Source organism: Stegodyphus dumicola, chromosome X1 (assembly GCF_044657685.1).
Source record: "Stegodyphus dumicola isolate Sdum_Otavi_A_Nest chromosome X1, ASM4465768v1".
NCBI lineage: Eukaryota > Metazoa > Arthropoda > Arachnida > Araneae > Eresidae > Stegodyphus > Stegodyphus dumicola.
In genome coordinates this window covers 135,341,784-135,365,138 of record NC_140780.1, presented here as the reverse complement: position 1 = coordinate 135,365,138, position 23,355 = coordinate 135,341,784, and the positions used below count along the sequence as shown (strand labels likewise).

Below are 23,355 nucleotides of genomic sequence, written 5' to 3'. Positions count from 1 at the left end.
CTAAATAGCTCGTTAGCAGTAAAAATTACTTCTTCTTTTCTTTCTTGTTATACAGTTTCCTTTCACTAGTCAGTATAATGCCAAAATTTTAACAAATGCATTTACACTCACAAAAGAGCTCCACAACCACTTCCCTCCCACATTCCAAAGATAGCTTCTCAAAGGTTACTACCTGTAATAATTCAAAGGGCCCACTGCTGCTTTCTATATCTCAGATTGCATATGAAACTCCTTCTGAGTAAGAAAAAAGATGCGAACACTTCACTGTCCTCCTACTAGAAAGTATGTAAGTTAATTATTTCATATTCTGGCCTTTTGTGTACATTATGTGCATTTAAATTTGTACATTTTCTTGTATGTTGTTGTATAAAAATCTTTTATTTTTTCAACTTCTATTTCATTAATTTTGCAAAGATTGCATTGTTTATTATGTTTATAATGATTAATTTTAATTCTATTTAATAAATGTGGCAAAGTTTAAATTCTGTTTATTATGTTCACAAAAATAGCTTTGAATTAACATGGATGAAAGTGAGGGTGTCGGGGGACACTTTATTCAAGTAAAATATGAAACAAATTTTACTACTGCTTAATCTAGAGAGAAATTTTATTACTGCTACTCGATTTGGCAGTAATATCTCAAGATTTCAAAAAAAAAAAAAAAAAAAAAAAAAAAAGTTCTCTTAACAGAACTGCTACATTCATAATGAATTCATTATAATACTTCTCTTTAATTCACCTCACTAATTGGGATTGAAAGTCAATTTACAAGTTAGGCTTAAATTGACAGTTTAGCATCATACTTCTTACATGAGTTAAAGAAGAAACACCTTCGCATTTATTAATTATTGTAAATTGAATGGGGGTTGGTTTCTTCCCCTTGAAAAGTCAACTGATTTCCAATAAATGACAATAATTACTTAGTTTATTAATTTTCATTTTAAAAGTTTCCATTTCTATTTTTCATGATTAAAATTCAAGTTCCTTTTCTAAAAATACTATCAGGAATTAATATACTCAATATTACTTTAGTAAATAAATTATATATATGTATTGTTTATTACCCATTCATTTGTTATCGTATATTTTTATTCCAAGAATTGATTAAGTTGAATGCTTACTAAGGAATTCATTAGAATTCTTTGGTCACAAAAAATGTGTCACCCTCAGATGTCTTTATTTTCTGTACTCTTTAATTTCTTATTTACAATCACTATAAAGTGGTTTTTAAAATTATTTTATTGTATCTGTCTCAAAATTATTTATTGAATATGTCTGTGTGTGAGTGCAATGATGTATCCCCTCGGCAAGAAGCACTGAATGTTTCACTTTGAGGGATCTTTCTTGGCAATATTGTATTATTGATAATTGAATGATATAAATTCAGTTAATTTTTCATGCAGCTATTTCAGATGTCTCCAAGTCCCATCAACCAGCTTCTCTTCTACATCATTCATGCCTGCTGCTGATGAAAAGTTTATCAATTTACATTGGATTATATGCAGACTGCATTCCAAAGCAAGCTATTAATGCGCTATCGGGCCTTTTAAGATCAATTTTAAGTACAGTATATGGTGAAGCTCAAAGTAAGTTATGTGTAGATTGAACTTTCAGCTTTAGGTTTTAAATTTTAATTAATTGTGTTAATGAATAATCAACATCTGTGTTAATGTAAAATTAATATTTCTTCAGCTCAATGTGAGGCACTCATGCTTTTCAAATTAGGTTTATCATCTTCGTTTTTATGTATTTATTTTTTTAATTTCCCCCATATTACTTCATATCCATAGTTTAATAGTCGTTTATTAATTGAACTGCTGATTTGAGTTTTAGTTGTATATAACTGGGTATTCATCTGACTGATTTCTCCTTCTCTACTGTCATGATTCAGTCTTTTCCTGTACTTGTGACATTTACAACTTGTTGGCTGTACTGGATTAAGGGACAGCCTGTGTGAGTAATATCAGAGATATAAATTTACAAATTAACTAGTGGTCTTATAAATCTCCATCACATTGTAGATAATGTATTTTCCAAAATGAGTGCTTAAAAGTTTCTAGTCTGTGTTGAAGTTCAAAAATCACTTGCTTTCTAAGTTTTTCAACACACAATTTGATTTAAAAAAAAACTATCTTGTGTCAGTTTTACAGCACTGAATGACTTGATATATGGAAGCAGTGTTGTTAGCAGTTTACCTACCATTTTTTTTTTTTTTTTAATTGCTTAAAGATGATTATGATACATGATAGAAGTTATGTGAAATAATATCCAAGAATAAAATTATTGCAGAAGCTGTGGGTTTAACTTTTATGTTTTCCCCCTTTAAAATTAGGATTATATTGTTTGCATGTGCAAATTGAATTTCATAAAGGAATTTTAGTAACTTTGATTTTTTTTATCAAATCTTCTATTTGCTGGTTAAGTTTTTTTATTTGGAACTGTAATTTATAATCAGTTCTGAAGTTTCTGGTACTGGAATATTTTCTTTCTATCTTTTAAAATTACTATTTAGCTTTGATTTGTAACTTTAGTTCATATCAAACTGTTTTTAGTTGTGAAATTTTATTTGGATGCTGGTATTCTTGAATCATATTACTAGTTATGACAGATAGCATTTGCAATAACTGCAATTTATAGAATTGTTTTTCAGTATCTGAATTTCTAGATCTATTGGACACTAGTAGTTTCATCACAAGTTTGAGCAGAGGAATAATGAAAAGAAATATGTTAAAGCATCTTTCTCTTGTCTGAAATGTAGCCTCAAATAATGTGAATGGATTGGATTTTATTGGAAAACCATTCGCAACAGTTTCAAAATTGTATTTAAAGTTTCCTGACATTTTAATGTGTTAAATTTTACTCTGTTTTTTATGTTTTCAGCTGTATTTAATTTCATTCACATGTTTTGGGATGTGTAAAATAAATATGTATTACATTTTAATTGTGCTGAGTAATCCATTTATATTATATATATATTTTTTCATGAATTGAAAATTTTCCACTTGAACTGCTTTGCTGCTTGTATTGTATATTTAAGTATATGATACATTAGTGCTAGTGCTTAGTTATTACTTGATTTGTTTTGTGAGACAACACACACATTATTTTAGGTATTATGTCTAAATTTTGTTGTTAGTGTAGCTGTAGTGTCCACATGTTAAAGTCAATGTTTTTGAAAAGAACAGCATAGAGTCTGACTGTTAAATATATTTATTGGTTAATTCTTCATTCCATTGATACATCAAATGTACAATTAAAATTCTGTCATTTGAATGTTTAAACAGTTCTGTGCATTATTACGAACTTAAGCCTGCATCTATATCTTTTGAGGGATTATAAACATGTTCAGTTTATAAACTTGTTCAATGGTACTTTATCTCCTGACTGTGTAAACTTCAACCTAATTGTCTTTCCCCCTCCTGAAGTAATACCAAATTCAATATACAATCAGTCACAAAAAAAAAAAAAAAAAAAAAAAAAATTGCATCCAGAAGAAATCCAGCCACAATTACAAAACTCAGCAGGAGTACTCAGCATGTAGTCTGGTAAAAGATATGCAAATGATTTAAATTTCGATACCAATAAAACGTAGGTAAGTGCTTTGCACATATGAGATGCACAGATAGGAGAGTTTAAAAGCATGATTGCTTATGCTGTAGGCCTATTCAAATGAATCTCTCGACTTGGATGGACAGTATTGTGACTAGAGATGCCTCTGAGATGTAACTAGCGGCAATATGAACTTTTTTTGCACTTTGAGAAGGGGCATATAGTAGGCCTCAGAGAAGCTGTGCAGATCTCCCAACAGTGTCTTCAGGGATATGACATACTCTCATGGCCTGCCAGGTCACTGGACCTCTCACCGATAGAGCACATTTGGGACATGCTTGGAAGGCAACTGCAGCCATCCCGGAATATTGGTGGAAATTTGCAAAGATTATGGCATGATTTCTGCAGAAGGTCATATGTGAATTACTTGATTCAGTACCACGCCATGTTTCATCTTTTACAGCTGCGAGAGGTGGCTATACTACTTACTGATTTGTAACTTCTTAACAAAACAATCTTGTGTTCTGAATTTGTAATCATTTGTTTATCTCCCTATAAACTACATATGTGTTAAGTTTCATGAAAGTTCCTATTAAGTGCATATATATTTTTTGTGACAGAGGGTATTTAATAATATTTGATGATTATTTTTGATTTTTCCATTCAAAATAATGTGAAATGTTTTTAAAATAGTTACTTTTTAAAATAGGCTTTGGTTTTCCAACAACAATAATGAAAAATGAAATTTTCAAAAAGTTCAAATATTTTGAAGTCTTCTTCGCTAATTTTTTTTAGCTTAGCTGCTTGGATGATAGACACAAGCGTATGAAATTCTATATGCACTTTTTTCTGCCATCTTACTTAGCTTTTTCTTCAGCTCATATCGACATTTCTTTAAATATGATCGCGCCACAGGATCTTTTGTGAGTGATTGTAGTGTTTTATAAGTATGAATTATTTCTCCATAATAGTCCTGGAATTTAGGCATTCTCAGTTCTTTTGGCACAATTTCTCCATTTTCTTCCATCATATATTTATCCATTTAAGACTAAATGAGTCATGCCTGTTACAGATTGTAGCTCTGGGTGGTTGCAGAATCTGCAAGTTAAATATGCTTCTAATTGTTCAATAACACATTTTGTGCATGTATTTCATGCTATTTCATGCTATTTCATGTTATTACCTGACAAATCTAATGGTTGTAAGATTTTTGTCAAACCACCAGGTATTATTGTTTCGGTCGTAGACAATTTTTGACATCTGGTTTTCACTGACTCAAAGAAATGATCACGCATGGAATCCATTATCAGTAACCCCTTTGGTTGGAAAAAAGATCCCATACGACACTGCCAAACTTTTTGTAGCCACTCATGCATGATTGTTTCGCACATCTAGCCGTTCTCGTTTGCATAAATAATTACGTCGTTAGGAAAATCTCCCTTCGGAATAGTCTTTCGTTTAAAAATGATTATTGGCTTTAGCTTGTCACCGTTTGCGGCACAAGCTAACACATATGTAAATGACGTTCTTTCATGCCCCGTCATAAACACAGATACAGTTTTTGCACCAGTTAGTTTCATCAACAGTTCTGTTTGCAGGAGAGTCATCCATATTTATTATCTGTGACCGAAGAAGATTTTTTGTCGATAATAGCTGTCACATATTTTAGAAAAGATGACTTTTTATCCTGCCGTTCCATTGGTAATTGTTACCCGACTGTTGTTCTAGTATGCACAGAAATATTTTTCTTTTCATAAATCTGCTACACCTCCTTTGAAATCATTTATATTCATTCGTTTTGCTATAAATTTTGCTTGTAAGCGAATTTTTACATTTGAAATTGCCATTCCCTTTCCTCGTTGCTCTTTTATCCAGTTTGCAAAATCATCCTCTAGATTTGGCCACCTTACAGTACTTCTGTTGGCTCGTTTCTGTTGTGGCATATTTTTAAGAAGTTCTTTTTCAGTTCTCCAACATCGAATATATCTGTCGTCCACTTCAAACTCTCGAGCTGCTGCTCGATTTCCAATTTGTTCAGCACGTGAAATTACATTAAACTTAAAACCAGCAGTATAGCTTCTGTGCCGTTTAGGGACATTTTCAAAAATTTTTCGCTCCCTTCTTACTTAAAAACTATCCAACAGGTACTTGTACTCAAACTGATGGGATCTGTATCTGACAGAATGCCAAGAAAAATCCATTCATGCTGAAGGGGAAATATGTCAGAGTTCGTTATTGCGAGGCAGGTGGAGTCGTGTCCGCCTTTGAAAAAAATTGCAGAAAAGGCGGGTGGGGAGAGGATGGGTCCTGGAAGATTCATCGAATGGCTGAGGAGAGAGACTATTCAAACTGATGAGAATGTTGATTTGAAAGGGGGAAGAATGTTATTGTTCTGAGATCTCGTTTAGGGTGAATAAGGCATGTAGGTCCGTTCAAGGTAAAGGATGTAAACAAAATAACGTTCGCAAAAAGCAACTGAGTGGTCTTTTGTGTGGGAACAGCACCAGTCTATGCACAATGACAAGGCCATCCAAATTATGTACAATTACCATCATAGGAAATATTTTATTTTTAGTGCACCTAAACGCCGCATGGGTAGAAACGCCGCACCCGCTGAAAATTTAAGTTTTAAACATGTAAATGCTGCGGCGTTTCTTCCAGAAATTACGGTAATATAAAAACCAAACAGCAAATCAACATCAAATTTCTTGTGAAACTTATAAAATCAGCTACGGAAACATTTTAAATGTAAACTGAGGCTTATGGAGATGAAACTTTGTCTCCTGCACATGTGTTTGAATGGCATAAGCAGTTTTCAGAGGGAAGGGACAAAACACACTTGTCAAATCAAAATTCAATGCAATGGTAATTGTCTTCTTCGACATTAATGGAATTGTAATGAATGAGTGGGTTCCCATTGGTCAGACTGTTAATCAACACTACTACATTGAAGCACTAAAAGATTTTGTGAAAAAAAAGCTGGGGGGGAAAGGCTACATTTGTGGAATGATGGATGGCTGTTGCACCAGGACAATGCACTCGCTCACATGGCCCTATCTGTCAAGCAGTTTCTGACCAGCAAAACATTACTGTGATGGTACATCTGTCTTATATACCTAATTTGGCCCCATGTGACTTTTTTTATTTCCTAAAGTTAAATCTTGTTTAAAGCGAATCCATTTTACCTCAGTTGAAGAGGTTCAGGCAAAAATGTAGAGTATCTTGAAGGGCCTTCCAGAACTGTTACCAGCAATGGCAGCACCGAATGCAGAAGTGTGTGAATGCTAAAGGGGACTACTTTGAAGGTGATAATGTCACGGAGAACAGATTCTGTAAGTACAATGATTTACTGGACTAGTCTCGTTTACTTGGTGTCACACCTTGTATATATATATATATATATATATGTAATAATAAAATTCCATAGTCAAGATTACACTTAAAATTCTAACTATATGTTCTTTTCATTTTTAATGGCGACGGTCTCTTATTTGAAAGTACGTGGAATTAAATCCACAGCCCCGTAGTCAAGTTGTTTTTCCCGCCTTTTCTACACGTACAGTTTTAGAATGTTCTGGAAATATTTAAAGCAAACTGGATTGGCTGACAAGACTGACGTCATTTCTTGGAAGCTCCGCCTTTCCAGAGGCTATAAAAAGACTCGCAAAGGAATATCAGGGGCTTTTTCTTAAATGTCATGATGCAGTAAACTTAATGCAAAAAGTTGTTAGTAATTCTTTTTTATTTACTCCGGATATCTGATTTTGTAACTGCTATTTCTCCTGACCAATAATAAATGGATCCTGATTTTAAAATTATCGTCTGATAATTTAAGCTACGACTACATTTATGATTCTTCAACAATCTATTTATTCCTGAAAAAGCTGGTACATCACATATATATATATTTCTGTGTAATAGCACTCAAATTTTTCATTGAATATCTGTTATTAATTTGTATGTATATAATTTCTTAATAAAATATATATATATGTTTAGTTAAACAAGATTTTTTTTATGAAATTATACTGATTTTTTTTTTTTCAGCAAAATGCTCAACAGCAAGTTTGACTTTACCTGAATGGTTGTCTTCAGAGTTACATCATGAATGGGCCTCTTTTAGCTTCATACGAGCCATTGCTTGTTCATCTGTTATGTGCAGTTCTTTAAGTACTCAATCATGGATAAATTTATTGATGAAAATAATATCAGGCAACCAACAGTTGTCTGGATGTCAGCTGAATGTAAAGGTTGTATAAAATACTTTTTCTTATGCATTTTTACTAATTAAGCTATTTACTGAAATCATAATTTTGCAGTTAAATGCTTTGTTTTGAACTAAACTAATTTAGCTTTGTATTTTAAAAAGCGTAAGAAGCAGTAAAAGGATTCAGAAATTTAGCATATGAACGTAATTATTGGGTATTTTCTTTCAGCTGCATTTTCTACATTTAATATCAGTTATTAACCTTGAAACCATTTGTGTTCTTATGCTGTCTTCTAATCGATGGGGTAGGGAGAAATACTTAGGATATGTATTTAGGAATCATGAAAATTAAACAGATAATTTCTTCATAAAGCAGGCATGAAAGTCTTCTGCGTTTTCGCGGAATTCTGCGTTTTTGAACATTACCCGGGCTGTTTCTGAGATTGATTCAGAACCGTTGAGAAATCGCAACCAGCAAATGTGTGTGTGTGGGGGGGGGGGGCAAATGTAGGACACACTCTCTCACTTCCTCTTTTCTTTGTAAAAAAAAAAATTACATCATGCCAGAGATCACGAAATACATTGTTTCACGTCAAGGCGAAGTAGGTGGGGCTTATGTCGAAAGGCGAAATTAGATGCGTACGAATATCGAATCAAAGAGCAAGCAACCGTCAAATGAGAGCTGACTTCAATAATTTCAGCGATTGGTGCTGGTGCCATCTGTCGGGCATACGGATAACCACTTGCATTCTCCAATACACAAAACTCTATGTAATAATTTAAGGAATGCTCACAAACTGTACAAAGAAGAGCTAGAGATAAAAAAAGGAAAAGCGAGAATAAAAAAAAAAAAAAAAGCAATTAAACATTGCAGAAAATATAGAAGAAAATAAAAACGTATCAATGGATTGTATAAAAAATTAAGACTAGCTCGCAAACGGAAATTAGAAAAGTTGGCTGCAAAAGTAGCAAAAAAGAAAAAGCTTTATCCCTAAAAATGTTTAATCAGGATCGAGTGAGACCAAGACAAAATAGTTATTTTTTATATTCCTGCTTTAACTATATGTTATTTTGTAACTATATTATCTCACATGACTACTTTTTCTGGTGTTATATAAAGTACTATTTATTGACCTAAAAGTGAAGATAAGTAACAAAAGCTATAGTAACAGTTTCTCTAAAACTTGTCATTGCCTGAAAATGTGCAGTAATATATAACATAAATATGTATATTAGTGTGTTGTAATGTTGTGTACAGTATTCATGTATCAGCTGTTAAATTAAGTTACATAAAGAGCATCTTAAGGTTAATTCATTACAATCTCTTGGTGATTTACTTTTTTTTTTTTTTTTTTTTTTACAATGGGAAGATAAAATTAATAGCAAAGTAGTAAGTACAAGTATTATTTTAGTTTAATTATATGTTTAATACTTTTATATAAAAAAGGTTGATATTTTATTGAAATGCTTTTTTTTTTAAGGTCGCGCGTGCGCATTTAGTTTTTGTGTAATTTTGTGTCCGCGCGTTGTTTGGCTTTTTTTGCCAATTTGCACTTTCATGCCTGATAAAGAGTCATAGAAGTTACTTTGATAAAATTTGACATAACAATTGCTTACTTCTTTTTGCAAAATACTACTATCATTAGGTGGAATTTTAAAATTTTGTTTGACTGTATTTCAAAATTTTTGTTGAAATATAAGTAAACAGTAATATTTTTCAATGTTTTATTATATTACTATTTTAATGAAATGTGTAAATGACTTATTTTTTATGTTCAAATTTATCTTTACATGCATAAAATCATAGATTTCTCTGAAACTGTTAACTATAATTTTATGAATTTGTGTGAAGGATACATAAACAGAAATACAAAGGAAAAATTTAAGAGCACTACATATAATGTGAAACTGTAAAAATGGTAATGATATGTTTCAAGAAGATTTGAGGGGAAAAAATGAAACTCATAAAAAAATTAAAGCCTAGGAATTTAATGTGACTTGTCCTGATAATAGAAACCTTCTCCTGGATATTTACATTTCTAGGAGGAGGATGTCTCAGTGGAACTACTTTTCAAAGTACTTATAAATTCTCTGTCAGTTAAGATGTCTGTTAAGATCAGGGGATTTCGCTGGCCTTGATATTCCCTCAAAGTTTTCACATTCAAGGAATTCATCAATGAAATTTGCTTAATGTAGACATGCATTATTATACATAAATAAAAAAAGTCAGGTGCAAATGCGCTTCTGAAAATATGTTCTTCTTATATATTGTTCTAAGACATCATCTCAATATATATGGATATTTTTAAAAGTGGTACCAGATCTGCTGTTAAAAACATCCATAGATTTTTTTCTTCCCCATGCTATTACAAAATCTGCATTGCCAAAATGGTCACATTCCATAATGTTTGAAGATTTCACATTCCTGGTTTGCTCCAGATATAAATGTGTTAAGAATCAAATGTTAAACTAATCTCAGGAAAGAAAACATGGGAGCACTAATCTTCACTTCAGCTCTGATGTTCTTTGCATCAATTAAAGCAATCCCCCTTTTGTTATGAAGATACTGAAACACACGCTTTTGGCTTTCTGGCATAAAGGCATTTTTTTATTAAGCCTTCTGTACATAGTTTGCCTTTATACAACAGTTCCAGTGACGGCTGTAAGGTCTGAATTTTAATTACTGAGCAGTAGATTTCCTTTTAAAACAGGAAGTTATTGCCTGATATCAGATCCCGTGTAGCAGAAGTTATTCATTTATGACCTTGTCCAGGACTCTTTACCACAGCTTCAAAATTGTAAAGTTGTTTTCATAGCTGAGATACTGTTTTAAAATATTCTAACATTTCACTGCATCTTGGAATCTCTTCCCTGCTCCTAAATAGCCAATGATTTGGACTTCACAGATTTTATCAAATGATACTTTAGAACCATAACAAACCATTTTAAGTCCTTACAGTCTGAAATTGAATACTGTACTGCAGAAATTCACTCGGTATTCACTTTACGTCAGATGACATAATGTTTTGATTTGCTTATCAGAAACCATTTGGTCAATTTTGATTGAGTAGTATTATTCAGGTTGCCTTTCACACATTCCCTGAAAAAATGGATTACATCGATTAAATATTTCATGGGATATCAGTATTTTTAGCAATGTAATGATATTTTTTTTACTTGAGTGTATTTTTACCATATACGTTATTTTCTGTAGTACTGAACTAAAGCACTGATTAATTCACCAGTTTTGTGAGTAATTCTTCAGTTTCTTTGTGAAAGTTAAAATGGACATTTTCTCAATTTCTTTATATGTGTCTCAGTTCACTGTGGCTATCATGTGTGCTAAATGGCAATATTTTGGGTTAATTTTTTAACACTGTGGTTTAAAAAACCCAGTTTGTTTGATTGGTGTCTGAAGTAGGTAGTTGACGAGAAATGTCTCTGAGTAGCACTATGAATTTGCTCAAATTTTAGATTCAAAAGTCACCCATGAATTAATATCATTTGTGCTACAGGTAAGAAAACATTGATCATCCCTACGTATCCTGCTGCTCATTATTACAGCATAATTTGTTCTATATTTGATACATCACCCACACTGTGGGATTGACTTATTTTATTGGAAATTGTTTCATTTTCAAGTTCAAGGTTTGAAACTGATTTTAGGATTATGAGCATATATATCAGTAGCACTAGTGGTACTAGTGGTTTTTGGCTGAATTGAATATATAGTACTAATTCACAAGTCAAACAACAGAAATCAGCATTAATTTTCAAAATTTTCACAGGACTAGTTTCGATGGTTTTACCGAACCACCATCCTCAGCTACAAAACCGCAAATGAACAAGTTTGTGTCTTGAATATATAGTGTTTAACAAATGTTTACAAGAATATTTCCTGAAAGCATCTAATGTTAAGTGTGATAACTGTAATTATGACTGCTCTCAATGATGTGACTTTGGATTGTGAGGCTGTTGTCTTTTGCTATAACATGTGTAGTTTATCAGACCTGAAGTCAAAAGAAGAGCATTAACAGGATTATGAATGACACAATGAAGTGTTCTGTGGAATTTGCAGTGATGAAGTTTCAGCAAAACAAAGGGACCAGAAACACCACAGTTGTTTTCCCATGTCTACTAATTAAATATCCATTTAATTAGTATCATTCATGGGTGGTACTTTTGAATTAACTTGTAGGGAATACTTAGTGATGACTGGCTGTACCAGTAAAATGCCAGTAACTCAAATACACCCTATACTCTCCTCCCACAGTGATTACATACTTGCATTTTGGTTTCATATTGATGTAAGTAAACAGGGAAAAGGGAAATGAAGCTTATGTATGTTTACAAGTTACAGAATGTGTGTGAGATTCATGCCTCTTTTGCTCTCTTTCAAGTTTAATGGCTATTAAAAGAACTTCACTGGCGTCCTTGGTTATCAGCTGTTAGAAAGTATTTAAATGTAAAGTTATTTGTTTCACTACACATGCTTTCATGTTTTATCTGCATCTTTCTTTACTTCTAGCATTTGCTCTCTTATCATTAATATCATGCTGCTGTAGATTTGGTGCTTAGATATGCTTAATAATGCTTGTGCTTTCCTAGGTCATATGGCAAGGATAGATCTTTTCATGCAGTGCTGAACAACAACAAAAAATCTGTCCTACTTTTTCTGTAGCAATGCAAAATACAAAACTTATTGCACTGGTTCATAGTGAAGTATTAATGAAGTTGAGAAAAAGTCTTGAATGTTTCATTGGAAAGTATGATAAAGGAATATGAGCTGACAGAGGTATTCCACTGCAAAATGCCTTAAGATTTTGTAAAGGTTTTCATAAGAAAAAGGGGACTGAAAAATGGACCTTTTAGAACAAGCAGAATGAGGTTACATAGATTTAAAAGCATCTTTATATTGAAAAGCGTTAAAATTATATGAGAAACACAGTCTCAGTCTACTGCTTGGATTAAAAAAACTTGAGATAGTCAGTTTTAATGTTCCAGAATACAAGACTCTTAACTACAGTCGGGACATAATCTCCACGATCATTGCATCATACTTCTTCATTGTGTCAGAAAAGGAAATTATCTCTGAGCTGTCCAACTAAAATGTCTGTGCTTTTACATAGATCCAGATGCACAAAGAGGTCAGTTGATTAATGTCAAGCATATGCTGACTTTCTGATTGCCTGATCTGCAAAAAATATTAATGCAAGATACTTACACTGTCCTGTAAAACCTTGTATATCACACCTGATGATGTTTTCAGTTCCAGTGCTTTGGCCATTCAAAGGCCTGTTGTGCCAAATTTACATTCACTCATTCTTGCGTGGAAGACCATATTTGTGAAAACTGCAATACTGAATTACTAGTTGCAATTTGTAAAGAGAAACAAACACACAGCATTTGCTAAATGGAAATCTGAGAAGGTAAAAATTGTTAAAAGTAACCATAAATGTTTCTTACACAGAGATGAGAAGAAAGTAGCCGAGACATAGCCATGCAAAATTTTCTCGTATGTGAATGCAGTCAAATCAGTAGGCACTTAGATGGATGTGGATGAGGGACTGGAAATTCCAAAACATGAATACCCTGTAAAACAAAAACTGCATCAGGAAAGCACATATCAAATATAATGGTTACCCTTGTTTCATAGAATTCTCTTGGCCTCCATCGAAATCTCATGATATCAAAGATATGATTGATGCATCTATGTGCTTGAGAATTAAGGAAGTTACATTAAATCGAGAACAGCAGGCTAAACTTCCAATGTATTCTTTCACCAGAAAAGATAATCTGTTACGCGACCATGTTTGTGGAGGTGTGATTTTTACCTCACTTGACCTTCTTTCCACTTTGATTCTTTTTTAACCACATGCTCCAAACGGCTGCTATCCAAATAAGTATTCAGAGTTTAGCTCCCTTTTGTTCCATTTATTTCCCTGCAAATCTTCACATTGATCAATTTGATACAGGTTATCTTATTAAACGGTTGCCTAAATGCTTTATCATAATAGGGAACCTTAATGGCCATAGTCTGCTTTGGGAAAGTAAGGACAGGAATATTCAAGATTGATAAATTAAACAAATGAGCCAAGATGATTGCTTATCTCTCCTAAATGAACAGAATACCTACTTCCTTGAGATTACAAGGACCATTCATGCCCTTGATCTTATCATCTGTTCACTATCATTTTCCAATTTGTATATCTCTTGCACCAGAAGGAATAATCTCATGTTGAGATCCTCTCATTTTGTATTTGTGGTAGGGCAAATGGCAAACTCTTCACATCTGTTGTAGAGTTCACAGAAGGCATGATTAAAGATCTGCCTATCAACATCATGGTGCAAATTGTAGTGAACATAGTGACATAGTCAAATCAATGTTATTATTTAGGTTTACATCTCTATACATGTGACATCAAAAAAAAAAAAAAATTACCAAAATTCTCAAAACCCTATATCAAGCCTTAGAGCCTTCAAAAAAGCCAAAGCAAAGGTTATAAAAGTTAAGATGGCAAAGCAAGATTAATGTATGGCTATCGTATGTATCATCAGTACTTGCAATATGTTTCATAATACTCTTTTACTATGCACTAATTAAAAGAGTTTAGAAAGAGAGAAGAATGCAAAATATATAAGGAACACTCATTTTCTTTTCTAAAAAAATGGTGGAGTGAATAATATAACAGCCAAAATAGCAAATACTATTGTTGAGACGTTTGGTGCCATGCCATTTCCAGTGGCAGCAAGTACCTGCAAGCATTTCTTTCTTTGAAGTTACATTTGGTGAAAATTCTCGTTGCTGCCAATACTGATCCTTATAATACCCCAACTCTACCAATACTGATCTTAATAATGCCAATTTTACTGTACTTGGATTAAGGATATCTTCATTACAGACACCCTGGTCCACATGCTGTGAGCTATGAAATGCTAAAGCATTTGTCCTGTAATTTAATGATTGCCCATCTTACCCTTTACAGTCAAGTATGGAAGGAGCAGATTTTCCCCAGTGCATAGTAGAAAGTATTATCACAACCGTAGCTGAAACAGGAGGAAATCTGAAGAATCCCTTTAACTATCCCCCCCATCACACTTACGAGGTGCATTTGCAAGTTGTGTGAAAAAAATGATAAATAATTGCTTCTTTTGGGAACTTTTTGTTCTTTTTTGATGCTATTGATTTTCCATAAGATGTTCCATAAGGCTTTGGTCAAAATGAACCATCTTTTTTTTTTTTTTTTTTTTTTTTTTTTTGTGTGTGTGTGTGTCTGTGTCTGTGTATGTGTTTCTTTGTTTAGTTTAAAAGTAAGTTTTGACCAAAAAGAACTATCTCTTACTATTTCAAGATCATTTGATATTAATGACCTCCAGATAAGTTGTTAAGGTACATATATGAGATATGTGTGCAGGCAACTCCAGATTGCGTTGAACAGGATCCAGAAAATGCGTCTTAAGAATAAGCATGCATTTTTCAGAAAGTAAAATCTCTACCTGAGCTTTATCTTTAAAAGTTTCTAATTCAGAGGCATCTAAAATAAAGTATTTAGGAGTGATGTTTAATAAAAAAATGACCTTCCTTCCACGTGTCCTATTGTTGACGAATAAGTGTTCCAAAGTGGTAAATCTTTTAAATGTCCCAGGTGAATACTTCCTGCAGCACAGAATGTTGCTCTCTGCTACACATCTATATAGTACTAGTCTGCTCTACATTTGATTATGTTTAAGAAATTTATCGCAGAGCATGGTCTTTTGTTTTGTAGAGATTTTGATCCTATTTATCATCAGGATCTGTTATACACATTTGTACAGTGTATGCGTCTATTGTTTCGAACCTTTTGAGACATGAGCAGTTGTCTCTTCATCTGTACTTTGATATAATGTCAAAACCCAACCACCTTTGTTGACTTCCTGTGCTAGATGATAGCTATGACATATTATATGCAGTGCAGTCTTTGTGTGCATCTCCTTTTGCCATGAATTTACAATTAACAACAGCTTTATTAGTCGATGAAAAACTATTGCCGTTACTCTTCTTGCAGAAGTGTGTATTTCATCTTCATTTTTATAATATAGAGCTGGTGTACAACTACTTCATTTATTCATATTTGTTGTGCAGGTGAAATGGTGAAGTCATAATTTGTTTGTTGTGGTTACTTGATGAAAAAATTATTAATCAACTGCAGCATATCTTTACAGAAAAGCCATACATAATAGAAGACATTTTCTACGCCTCATTTATTAAGTCATGACACCCACATCGCACACAGTTTTTGTAATCCCATATGGCTGTGAAGGATGGAATGCATACTTTCATTGGAAATGCATAGTATTTTGGAAATTTCTATGATTTTTATGCATGAATCTCCTTTTCAATTCTGGCTACATCATCTGCAGTAATTAAGGTTGAGAATATGCCTCCACATTATTCATAGGTCAGCTCTGTTCAACTTGGTTCAGATTGTTTGCACTACTTCAAAATTATTGGTTGAGGTATTGCATGCTCACTGTATACATGATTGTTTTTCAATGAATATCAGCAATATCTAAGGATTTTATCCTCAAAAATCCTTATGCATGCATTTCCAAATCAGAAGTAAGAATCCAACTAATTGTCCTTATGAAATACCCAGCAAGCATTCACAAAGGGATTAAGTAAATAAATCACTTCTTTTTAAAAGTAGTGCTTACTTTTTGGCCAACTATGCCATGTGTAACTTACTTTACTACATGTCATGTAACTATTGTCATCACTTTCAATAATTGCCACAGTAAGAAGAATCAGGAATTGATTACTTATGGTATGCTGAGTGTGGCTTTTCAAAAGATAAGGATCTCGTATTACATGTTATATAGAGTTATATACATTATTTTCACTTCAAACTCCATAACAGTAACATTTTTTTATTGCTGTATTAAAAAAAAAGCATCCTTTGACATACTACGTTATCCTCTCCCGCAAAAGTGCATTTCTTCATGTCTCACTAAATTTTCACACATTAACTGAAGTATTAGAATTCCATGCTTTCATGAGCATGAAAAAAAAAAAAAAAAAAAAAAAAAAAAAAAAAAAAAAAAAGAAATTACTCTCAAATGTGATTATAATTTGCATTATTTTATTTAATAACTGTGCAGTGTAATTTATGACATTACTTAACATTGGTAACATCTAACTGTGTAACTCTAGCAATTTAGCTTGACTTGTAGTTACATCTGATGGGGTTGTTATGCAACTATTCCACTTCATTATTATTTGGTACTATCCATGGCTTCACATATGTGTGAAAATCTTGATATTACTCAGAGATACAAGCTGCTGTTGTATGTGATTTGTCTTAGAATATCATCATCAATGTCATAATGAATATTATTATTACATTTAATTGAGACTATCATATGATCTTTGAAGATAAGCTTTAGAATTTTAACTTCATAATTTATATTTCTGGTCACTACTTATTACCCATGTTAATTTTTATTTAATATCTAGGAATATTTTTTTAAATATAGTGGCATTGAAACAGAAAACTTTAGTAATGAACTCAGCACTAGTGATCGAGAAAATTCAGCTTTTTTAATTCCCCCCCCTTGAAATTCATTAAGCATTTTCAAATTATATCATTGTATCATAAAGATTGAATTTTTCCCATTGTTAATTTTCAAGTTGCTGTGCAGTTTTTGTGCTTATTTTGAATGTCTTGTGTATACTATGAAAAGTGTGATTTTTAATTATTTCATTTTAAGAAATCTCAGGACCTTGTTTTATTTATAATTCTTTTTTCCTCTTTTATTTTAATAAAATATAGATATTAAAAGCTAAGAATAGGTTTATTTTGCATTTTGTTTTGAATGTTGTATACTTTTTAAATATTGCAACATAGTAAATATCATCGAATAGTTTTTTTTTTCTCAAATTAAAAATAAGTTTTCATTTTCAGATACAAACTATAAAACTACTTAAAATAATATTGTCTACGTGGTCAACTACTTGTGGCCAGGAAAGATTCATTGATATCGCCCACCAGCTGTTCAGCTCACTTGGAAATGTTCTTTTGTCCTGTTCAAAGGATCCAACTCTGCATCCAATAGGTATCAAATTCTGTTATGTACCAATCAATTTCTCTTAATTTGTGAGTAGACTCAAGCTCAAACATATTTTTGAACATGATCTGTATAAAAAAATAAAGGTGTGTTATTTATGTTTTGTGCAGGAGGCGAAGTTTTATATAAATACCAGTAATATTCAGTGAAAAAAAAAAATCTTTACATGGCAAGTTTTTGAATATGTTTAGTATTTCCTACATAAGGATTATTTCATTTTTCAACATTTGGGTATATTTCATTAAAAGCTTGTTAGTGTCTGATTTGTTTTTATATATTATTATGATTATTGTAAATGGATAGTATTCTTCTCCCCCCCTTTTTTTTTTTGATGATTTCTCATTGTTATTTTGGCTTTTATCTCTTAATTTTTCCTAGAAAGTGCTGGAAGGAACATTACTATGAACTGTTCTATGAGGAAAGTCCATATAAATTTAACTGTGTGGTTAAATTCATATGAACTGCAACTTTATCTTACCTGACTCCAACTTCACTAATTTTGGTCTATGTGTTCCTATTTTTATATTAGATTACTTATAATTGTTTAGGATGTTGTTAAGGTTAATTGATTAATGTAATGGAACTTGGAAGCTATCTGCCGTGGGGAGGGATGCTTTCATGGATGCCGTTTTAAGGAAAACTGTCTCATATCAATGTTACCCATGTGGAAAATCATGACAACAGCTAGTTGATTCATAGGAATCAAGCCCAGGTCAAGCTCCGATGTATAGTGACTTTACTGCTCTTTTTTTTTTAGGATGTTAAATAACTTTGTTAAAATTTTACTTTAACAAATTTAAAATTATAGTTTTGTGCATTTATTTTACCTTCTTTTCTTGATATTTGTATAAATTTATTACTTTAATAATTAAAAAATAAATAAATATACTAAAAACTCAGTTGGTGAGAATTTCTTTTATTATTTTGTCAAACATAACTTCACTTCCATGTAATGAGTTTCATGTTCTTGTGGAATCTCAGATGTGAGATTTTTCAAGTTAGTACCATCTTTGTAGTCTTAATTTCAAATGCTTGGCTATGTGATCAGTACCCAGACTACACTATAGATACATACAGTGTAATTCTAAACTAGAGGAGCAAACTTCTAGGATGGATAAGGTACAGCTAGATGACTTGGAATCCATAAATTATTCAAAGATTAAATTTCTTTCAAAATTGTAGAACAAAAATATTCAGTCATTCTTTCAAATAGATTAAACAGGATAATTTCAAGTTACAAATATGAAGCAGTATCAACAGAAACCAGTTTAGTTATTTAATGGTATGCAATGAAATTTAATTATAATTGGCTCAAGAAATTAGAATTTTTTACATAAGTTGCATCCATGATGCAAAAGAACTATTTTCTCTATTTAGATTTATGTAACCCATATAAAAAACAGTTCAGTACTCAAAATGTTAGTAGTATTTGAATGATTATGAATATTGATAAGATAATGTAATGTAACTTTTTTAAAAAATAATTGTTACAGGTCTAGTTTTACTCGCAAAATGATGTTTTGTAGTCTGTATGTGTAATACAGTCAAAAGTCGTTAATTCGGACACCCATAAGCCGGACCTCAAAGCAACAAACTTTCTGCGCACGCGTCGCGTTGACACATGCACGTACGACCTTTACGGCTGCGAATATGCATGTGCACCTGCTCAAAATAAGTTTACGCATGCGCGTTTAATGTATAACGGATGGTATAAGCTAAGGTAAAATTATCTAATTCAGTTAATGTTGCAGATTGCGTTGTTCCTTAATCTTCGAATTGGATCTGGCTTATTATTTTTTGCAGACTGTTAGAGCAATTTTATAAAAGTAAGCTTGAACTTTCGATTATGTCAAATAGAATTTCCGGTATATATTTACTAATATGTAAAGGATCTACAAAGCAAAAGTACGTTTCGAAGTCCATTAAACGAAAAGTGGAATTGCTGCAAAAAAATGGATAAAGGCATATCCTTTGTTTATCTAACCATTTCGAAATCTGTTTATCAATTTCACGCTGCACTGCAGCGGGGGGACACCGCGGCACGCAATGAATTGGAAGTTGATCTGTCAGCACTATCCTTATCTTCAGGGCAGATGTTTTTATTTTATTTGGCTTATAATTCCTTACTAAATGTAGTATTTTTCTTAAATTTATGAATATAGTATATCTCCTTTCAAGCTGACTGAAATATGCTTGTTATTTTAGCTTACTTTCAATAAACAAGAATATTTTCTAAAAGCGTATTAGTGGTGCTTAATGCATTGTAATAGCTATTTTATGCTAAATTTATATATTTAATAAATATATGGTAATAAGTGTTTGATTAGTTTAACAAGTACAGGCATACAATAAAGTTGAATATAACTAGTTGTAAAGTTTTATGTCTATGTTGTTTCATTCATTTGTTCAATATCACTTAATAATTTGTGATCTTATAAGCTTTTAGCAGTGCAGTAGATGAAAGTTGAGGATAAAGGACTTTTCTTTCAAAAATTTAACAAAAAAAGTGTCAGTTTAAGTAAGGGTTGTTATTTATATTAGCCCATATAAATTTCTATTAGTGGCTAATTTTTAATTTTTTTAGAATATCCACATAAAGGAAAGTGGCAAATGCGTCCCAAAGTGTCCTTGACTGCATCTCATTGTAGTACATTAGCTGAAGAATATGTTAGTCTTCTGCGTCATCTGCAGACATTACCATCTTGGAGAAAAGTTATTGCAGGTTTTATTTCTTCACAACTGGTTTCCTTGAAGGAAAATATGACTCAAGAAAATGAAATAGTAATATTTATGATTTTAATGTTTAAAATGCATTTAAAATTTATTTTGTTTCTGTGTTATTTTTGTATTTATAATTGCAAATTAAAATAATGTCTTTAGTCATTTTTATATTTTTCTTTGTTTATTTAAGTCCTTTTAATATTTTGGTTTAAAATAACATTTTTGTACATCGTAGGCATATTTGTTCTGTCTACATATAAAGTCGCATTTTGTTACATGTGGCCATGTTTAAATTCAGTGTGTATGAATACAGATAATGAACAAGCTGTACATTGCATGCATAGTTGCCATAAAAGTTTTGCTAATTTTTGTAATAAAAGTGTAGCATTTATAAAGAATAGCTTGTAACCAGTTTTTTTTTTTTTTTCATTTAATTCAGCCATCTCCTTTTTGATTTATTGTACTGATTTAAAAAAAGATGCAAATGCTGTTGAATTCCATTATGAAATTATGGATATTTTTATTGGAATTTTAAATACACATAAAACCTAAAATAATATACTCAATATTCAAGATTTAACTTAATAAAACTCATCACAATTGTAGACATATTACATAAAAATTAAATCAAAAGATTACACTATAAAATCAGCATGTCTATCTGGAACATAATGTAAAAAAAATTCAAAAACTGCTGCCAGATTCAAAAGAGCGAGTTATACTCAGTAATTGAGTAATAAAAATGTTGAAAAAAAGTTGGTTTATTTTCTTGGCAAAGTGAAGCAATTTTACATTATCATGTGACATTTATGAAACAAAAATATAAAATATAAAATAAAAACGCTCTTTTCCTAACATCCTTCCACCTTCAAATGGGAAGAAGACACTAATCAATAAATCAAATGTGCAAGTCTAATCTTTCCTACACTTTAATACTTTGTCCATATCTGGTTTTCTGAATTTCTTTCAAGGCATTACAGGGGTTATCTCCCAATGTTGAGATACCTTTGTATTTGGTGGACTGTCCTTTAAAACTTGATCTAGTACTTTGTTAGCTTCAGAAATTGCAGTTTCCAGTGGGCAAAATGCTGAATAGGTCTAAGTAATTCTTCGTGGGCTTCAAGAATCTGACAACAGCTTTGGAGCTTCAACAATCTGACAACTCCTTCGGTTCCAGGAAGAAGCTTAGTAACTTGTCAAAGAGGCCATTCAATGCATTTTTGGTTGTCACTTTCAGTAATTATTACATCTCCCACCGCTACCCCATTTTTAAAGTTTGGGTTTTGAATAAGTTCGCCTAAGTATTCTAACTTGAATCTCTTCCTGAAATCTCTTTGCAGAGCTAATGTCTATTTCACCCTTTTATTAAGGCTGGCATGATCCATAGTATCACAATCTGGAATTGTAGATTCCTTGATGTATTTCATAAATAATGATGGTGTTAGAGGGCTAAGGTCGTAATTTTTTTGTAGGCGTGAAAGAGAGGTTGGGTATTCATGATGGATTCGCAGTAACATATTGTTGAGATCAGCTATTGATATGATAAACTCTGTCAGCCAAATATTTTTTTCAATAAATCTTTCATTAGTCTTATTAGCCTTTCCCACCAACTGGACTATGAGGGAGTTGGGTTGTTTCAATTGAATGCAATTAACTGCACTAAATTCTCTTATGTTATTCCAATTTAAGGATTGCAATACATTAGCGGCTCCAACAAAGTTTGATTTGTTGTCAAAATAGATCACTGGAAGCTTTCCTCTTCTTCTTGCTATGAATTTGTGTAATGCCAACAGAAGAGCATCAATCAAAACTGCCCAAACCAATTCTAGGTGGGCAGCTTTGCAGACTGCACAAGTGAAAAGACAAACCCAGGCTTTCTGATGTTCTTTAAAAGTAAAGCCCCAGCACAGTCAACACTAGTGCTTTTGAATAGTGCAGCATCCTGAACATGATTTTTGAGAAGGGGAGCTGTAATTGCATTTAGATTCTTTCCAGAACAACTTTTGCATTCAGAGACAGCAGATCTCAATTTTTTTTCCCCATTTAAAATCCAGTGGTGCTCAAATATTTAATAGAACCTGAGTACCAGCATGACCATTTTTTACATGCCTTGCTACTTTGTGGTGTGAAGAACGAATTGCCAGGTCTTCCAAAGTCATCGTCACAGACATCCTTTTTTCAGCTTTAAATTCCTCTAAATATAGGCCTTCTTGTTTTCTCAATGCTTTTGAAGTATGACAGTTTCTTAAAAATCTCAGAATCCATCCAATCAAATATAGAATCTTTACATGCTAAGAACAGCAATAGTGATACCAATCAGTTTCAATATTTTCACTTTTTGAGATTATGGCAATATCTGAGGAGGAAACACCCTTTTTCACTCTTTAAGATCTTCATTTTCATCAGCAATAAAAATCAGTAGAAGGCCATTCATTTTACAATAAATATAACCATAGAGGTCCCTCCCACCACCTACATTTCAGTAACTGATGGCTAGAACAAACTGTACTGGGTAGGTCAGCAGGATTGAAATCTCACTGTGCAAACAAAAAAGGGGGGAAATCTATATCTCCCGTTCTTCTGGGCTGATTGACGAAATTCAAATTGTCTTCATGTCTCGTAAACATGACTTGGGATATGTACTAGATTTTTATATAGCATTGTTCTAATATAGGCATTTTGACACAAAATTGGAATTTTTCTGAAATAACATACCAATTTTTTCCATATTTCCATTTTACGACTCAAATTATGCCAAACCATTAAGTTTTTTA

At 32.2% G+C, this 23,355-nt stretch overlaps 1 protein-coding gene across 2 annotated transcripts in view; it reads left to right on the top strand.

The window, feature by feature from the left end:
* The window catches only part of HERC2 (E3 ubiquitin-protein ligase HERC2), a 599,575-nt gene that overhangs the window by 291,581 nt on the left and 284,639 nt on the right, over positions 1-23,355 (top strand). For both annotated transcript variants that reach the window (XM_085808058.1, XM_085808057.1), the window contains exons 35-38: positions 1,404-1,586; positions 7,597-7,799; positions 17,698-17,848; positions 20,445-20,641. In XM_085808058.1, the coding sequence (XP_085664184.1) occupies positions 1,404-1,586; positions 7,597-7,799; positions 17,698-17,848; positions 20,445-20,641 (734 nt within the window). The remainder of the gene's footprint in view (positions 1-1,403; positions 1,587-7,596; positions 7,800-17,697; positions 17,849-20,444; positions 20,642-23,355) is intronic.